At 40.2% G+C, this 6,301-nt stretch overlaps 1 protein-coding gene across 1 annotated transcript; it reads left to right on the forward strand.

The window, feature by feature from the left end:
* The first annotated feature begins 677 nt into the window (after positions 1 to 677).
* LOC131256732 (ribulose bisphosphate carboxylase small subunit, chloroplastic 3-like) lies at positions 678 to 5,094 on the forward strand. The gene is made up of 3 exons (XM_058257755.1): positions 678 to 904; positions 1,953 to 2,084; positions 4,707 to 5,094. Exons 1-3 carry the CDS (start codon positions 758 to 760, stop codon positions 4,944 to 4,946), a joined length of 519 nt encoding a protein of 172 aa, XP_058113738.1. The 5' UTR covers positions 678 to 757; the 3' UTR covers positions 4,947 to 5,094.
* The last annotated feature ends 1,207 nt before the right edge of the window (positions 5,095 to 6,301 follow it).

The raw sequence follows: 6,301 nt of genomic DNA on the forward strand, positions 1-6,301 counted from the left end.
CACAGCAGGGGAATGATCACATTAGTTCGAGCTGTGTGGAGCCCACTGTGATCTGCGAGTGCCATCCAACCCGACCATTAGATATGCCTCCCCATGTAAGGCCCAGATACCAAAATCCAGCCTGATATATAACTTAGGTGGGCCACACCAAAGGGAATCATGGGGGACATTGAGAACGGTGATGCCCACCGCAGAAATTTCTAGATGGAATGTGGGGTCCGCATGTTGTGTATATGCCCTCCAATCAATTCATTAGGTCTGCCCTACCAGGAAAATCAGGTGAGTAACACCACTTGAATATATAGATTTTAGGCGTGATTATACATTTCTCCTTGCGGTGTGTTCCACCTGAGTTTTGGATCTACGGTGAATATGAGGAAGCGCACCAGATGCACGGTCTGGATTCTGCATGCACACCACAGGCCTGGGCCCACGAATACCATGATCCGAACGGGTGATTTGATGGTCTAACCGTCAATTTGGGGATGCTAATCCGCTTCAACCCGTGGGGCCCATTGGATGAACCGTTCTGATCCCACTACTCATGGATGATCTTTAACGGAGGAAATGCTGACCAAAGACAAAAACCCCAAATCAGAAAAAGGGCCCACCTCGTAATCACCGTCCCTCTGTCCCCTTCAAAACCGAAATCTCCTCCCACCCAACATCACATCTGCCGTCAACTTCTGTCCTTTTCTCTAACCGTTTTCACCCTCCTTTACAAACCAGAACCCCCCTCTCTCTCATTTGAAAAGAAATGTCTGCCGGAATCCTCTCCACCTCACTCGCCGGCGCCGGCAACCCGGCCCTGAAAACCACCTCCCAAAAGCTGTTTCCGGCCAAGGACTCAGTTGGGTGGACCCGAAAAACCGTATCCAACGGCTCCAAAACACATTGCATGAAGGTATGTATATATACATAAACAGTATAAGGCTGCGTTTGGATGTAGCAATATACGATTTACTTAGATTGCAATGCTGAGTAATCACTATTCACAACATCTTCCTCATAAGAAAGGTTAGTTATGCATGTGGGGCCCGTTGTTTGATGGTCCCCACCATAGATGGGGTACGCCTGTAGATTGAAAGATCCTAACCTTACATCCATTGACTCATTTTTGGTTGAATATGAACTGTTGCTTTAGATTTTCTTTTTAATAGTCTATTTCTAGGCTGTAGACGGAAGAATCAGCATCTTCCAGTGTGGGATGGTTTAGCTCCATCCATCATCCACGGTGGGCCACCCCTGATCCATGTGCCTCACATGCATCTGTTCTGTATAAGTGCAAACCCATGTTTCAGCAATTCTAACCGTTGATATTGTGGGCCCCAATATAAATAGTCAGACCAATTTTTTTTTTCTATATTAAGATGATCCTATCCATCAGATCAATGATACTTATTTCAGGTCATTTGTGTGACTTTTACATATCTATTTATTTGTAGGACACTAATCCAGTGGTCAGAATTTTCAAATCTGTTAGAACTTTTCAGTACCACCCATCTGTTGTTGGTTACTTCAAATCAACCATTGGATCTCCAACTTACGGGTCAAAACCCCCAAAACTCCAAAAATTGGACTAGATTCCAGACAAGGTCCAAAGATCCAATGGGTACCCGAACCCAATCAGGTCCAGGTTCCAAAGATGACACCCGGCGAGACCAGAATCCAATTATCATGGGTACTGTAGGACAGGATCTGAACTGGACCCATTGGCTCATATCAAAATATCGTTGAGTCAAGTCAACTCGGTGAGTTTTGAGTCGAATCATCGAGTTGGAACAGGCGCATCAAGACACTATTCGTGTTGTGAAGCGTTAGGGCCCTGTAATAATGTCGTGAAATAATTTCGCGATCTTGGTCAACTGTGCATCCAAACACAGCCCAAAATCCGAATTGGAGATGGGTCTCTCTTTGGCATGCCACTTACTATCCTCATCTTTGGTATGTAGACATGGAATCCCATAGATAATAAGAAGTTCGAGACACTGTCCTACTTGCCTCCACTCTCTGATCAGTCCATCGCAAGGGAGATTGATTACATGGTCGCCAAAGGGTGGGTCCCATGCTTGGAATTTGATGAGGTACTCTCTTATCTTTTATTTTTTCCTTATTTCTTTTTGCAAATTTCTCAGTAGAAAACTATAATTTCAGTTCACACACACACAGAGACTTTGATACTCTAGCAGATTGTGATGGATGATATACAGGCACTTAGAAATTACTTAGAAGTTGCTTGTATATGTGGCATACTAGTAATTCAAATTGAACTATCCAAATTATGGGTCCTTGTTTAGATGTATCATGGACCAAAGTTTTTATCTGAGTATCAGATTGGTGGATTATCTGACTATCGGATTGGTGGACATTTATTGGATAGTTAAAAATGAAAATGTCCAATGGTCCCTATTTCAACAAAGAAGTATCCATGAATTAGGGACTGTGACCTAGAGACAGTAGGTTCTACAAGTCCGTTTAATTTGAGTTCCTGCATATTGTTATGTGCTGCCAGAGTATCAATTAACTTCAAATAGAGAAAACCCATGTTGTAATGTTTGAGAATTTTGGACTTGTTTTTCCATGTTGAATATTAAATAAAATAAGAATATCAATGATTTAGGATTTATTGTCAATCTTGTGACATCAAATCAAGTATCCATTTTGTCATCAACGTTGTCGAAATTGTTAAGCATCGCAAATCGTAATAGGGTTGAATTGTATGAATAAGAAATTGTATCGTAAATTCGTAATTTTTTTTTTTTTCCTGATTTCTTAAAAAAAAAAAAAAAACATAAAAACATCTGAAAAAAATGGAAGTAAATTAAAAATGATTACGAACTCATCAATTATCCATTTCCCATCAATATGTACCAAAAAAAGTATCATATATCATGATATTATCAATTGAAAACATTCATATTGTATGCATATCATGGTAGTAAAAGATTCTTGTGGGGTGTAAGAGTGAGGGGTGTGCCTAAAAAAAATGGTAGTAAAAGATTCTTGTCCTTTTCCTTTGTTTTCTTGTGTTGTCTTTAAAAAAATTACCTTATATATATAAAAAAAGAACTTTTTACATACACTCTCATACCCACACGCCACAATGGGTACTTGAACCCATGACCTTTGTGTTGTAACTCTTGTGAGTCACTAAGCCATGAGTAGGGATCCGAAAAAAAAAAAAAACCTTGAAACATATGGAAGAGTCCTTAAATAATCATGTTCTTTTGTACTGTCCTTTAATAATTATGTTCTTTTGTACTTTTCTTGAGTTTCATGTTAGAAAAAAATGACATTCCATTCCATTGATTGTATGAAAAGATATCTTAATTTCTTCGATTTGGGTTTTTTAATATCAAATCCCCAAATCTCTCTCTCTCTCTCTCTCTCTCTCTCTCTCTCTCTCTATTTCAAAAGAAAAATTGAGCATAGGGGAGTGTTTTTTTTTTTTTCCCATGCTTAATAAGCAAAAGGGAAAAAGAAAGAAGAAAAATTGAATAAAAGTTTTTTTTTTTTAAAAAAATCATTTTAAAGTAATTTTTGAGTCCATTTATGAGCCTACAATTATTGTCCTACAATTCGATACAACTATCATATGATTTAATACGATTCATAGATATTCATATGATTATTTAAGATTTGTGGTTTAGGTGTACAATTACACCCATATGGTACAATATGAATAATTGTGAATAGTACAATTTCAATAACACTACCTGCCACATTGATTGAACAGATCTAAGCAATCCAATCATCAGTCCTTGTTTTTGTTAAGAACCTAACTAATTATATACCAAAAGCCCCTGGACCGATTGAACATATCAAGATAGGCTCTCAAACTACTAAGGATCATAACACACCACCACACTCTGTAGCTGACGTCTGTGAAGGCCCACTCTATGGTGGCACTTACTCCAGCATCCTATCCAAGTAGGGCTGGCTGGAACCACGGTTACCCGATGAACCCAACCTGATCTTCACAGGTCTAGGTCTAATTTTTCAGATCCTTCTAGAAATTGGGTCAGCTTCAGATCCATGAGTTTGAACCGGATTATAAACTGGTTCTAGTCGGATTTGATCCGGGTTAGTTAAATTTAATAGTAAAACTATATATGCTAAATACATATTAGCTGCTCTATAAGTAGAAAGAGAGCCCAAGTGGCATATGTGTGCAATCTAAACCATCCATCGAGTGGAACCATATAAATGCCCTTACTTGGCCTAGACCTGACCCAAAACCAAGGTTCAAAGACCTGACAGGTACCCCTGACTGAATTGGATTAAGTTCTAGGTCTTAAAAAAATGAGACTCAGACCGCGCAAAACCTAAACCTGATAAACCCTAGTATGGGTACCTTGGGACCTGACAAGAACTTGACCTGATGATGGTCCTATGTCTAATTAGCCCCTTCCACCTTGAGAAAGTATGGTGACTTTCATTTTGATCAAGCTTTCCCTTCAACAGATCCTCCAATCAGGGATTCAAAACTGGTTCTGATACCAAATGTCAAGAACCTAACTAATAAAGGCTAATGAAAAATGCTAATCTTGAAAAAATTGAGTAGTTTGAATGATTAGGATTGTTAAACCACCTTGGTTTTTGGACCATGGCCTTCCTCATGGTGGCCTAAGGATCTCATCTACTCTTCATTAGTTCTAACAATGTTATCTTTGAATTTGCTTTGATCATATATATGCAAATCAAAGGTGGGCCATGTTCATCGGAGCAACAGTCAAATCCCGGGTTACTACGATGGGAGGTATTGGACACTGTGGAAGCTGCCCATGTTTGGATGCACGGATGCGTCGCAGGTACTGAACGAGATCAACGAATGCAAGACAGCCTACCCGAATGCCTACATCCGCTGTTTGGCCTTTGACAACAAGCATCAGTGTCAGTGCATGGCCTTTATCATCCAAAAGCCCACCAAAACCAATGACTCCTAAGCCTTCTCATTTCTCTCTCTCTCTCTCAAGTCTCAACCCTTAAATATCTCTTTAGAGACTTTTGATAATAAGATGGTTATGGGATTTGGGTTGTAGGAGTTTCTGTGAGACTGATATGGTAGTTTTCCAATAAAAATGTGCTTTCAGATGTGCTTGTCAGTGTATGTAATTTGGGTGTGACAGTTTACAGTGTATGGGATAAGAACCGTTCATCAGTTGGGTCCCGCCAGTTAGGGTGAGAATCAGACTGGTTTGATCATCTGGTGAGCTTGCACATGAACAATGAATGTAGGAGATTGTAAAGTTGTTTTTAGCTTTCCATTTCTTTTCTACATGGCCCATGCACCATGGAACCAAAGCATGTATCAGCAAAGAAAAATGAAGTGTAAGATGAATGATCACATCTGTTCCAGTGGTGTGGGGCCCACCTGTGATGTGGGTAGAATAGAATCGAAACCGTGTGCACATTTGGAAAGACCCCTCATCGGCACCGTACATTCTATGAGCCATCCCTATCAAAAGCTCAGATTGGACACACCACAGGCAGCAATCTACAAACATGCTTACAGCCTATGTATTTCACTTGTCGTGGCCCACCTAAACTTTGGAATGCCTTGAATTTTAGTATTTCCCTCAAGCCTGGTGGGACACACCTGATGAATGGGTTGGATGGGATATACCTAACATAGTCAACCCCGGATTCCCTTGGAAGTTTCTATGGCCGGCGTTCCCTCTGCAGTGTCCCTCATCACCTCCTTAGGTGTGGCCCACCTGAGTTATGAATTAGGTTGGATTTTGGGTTCTAGATCAAACATGGAGGGGCACATCTAAGGGAGGGTTGTATGGAAGTCATACATCATGGTGGGCCTTCAAAATGTGACCTTTGGCCGAAGTGTAATTATCCATCTATGTCAACCCAACCATTTGCTCCTGATCAGATGGTTATCAGATGTGGCCCTGTGAAATCCAGAAGTGGAAATCAAGTGAAGGGCCCACCCCATAACAAGGTGGGTGTCCCACCTGATCATGGTCCAATCAGGATCCTGTGGTGGTGATTTATTTTTGAATTGCATGGAAATTCTATATGCTTTACGTATGAAGATAAAAGCCAACAGAAAGAAATAGGAAAATGAGGAACGAAAAAAAGGAGAAATAGATACAACTTCCAAAACTAGGGGACTAAACAGGTGCAAGAGGCATCCGCCGAGATGATCAGACCGTCCATCTTCAGGGACCGATAATGTAGAGGAAAAATTCAAAGGATGATCCTGACCATCAATATATATATATATATATATACTTGAATCGGGACCATTGAAAAGAAAACTTTCAACAGTAAGATCAAGAACAAACAC

This window comes from Magnolia sinica, chromosome 9, assembly GCF_029962835.1.
Source record: "Magnolia sinica isolate HGM2019 chromosome 9, MsV1, whole genome shotgun sequence".
Classification (NCBI taxonomy): Eukaryota; Viridiplantae; Streptophyta; class Magnoliopsida; order Magnoliales; family Magnoliaceae; genus Magnolia; species Magnolia sinica.

Coding starts and splice junctions, on each gene's coding strand:
- LOC131256732 (XM_058257755.1), top strand. CDS start 758: ATGTCTGCCGGAATCCTCTCCACCTCACTCGCCGGCGCCGGCAACCCG. Junction 905..1,952: donor CCAAAACACATTGCATGAAG/GTATGTATATAT, acceptor TTTGGTATGTAG/ACATGGAATCCCATAGATAA. Junction 2,085..4,706: donor CATGCTTGGAATTTGATGAG/GTACTCTCTTAT, acceptor TGCAAATCAAAG/GTGGGCCATGTTCATCGGAG.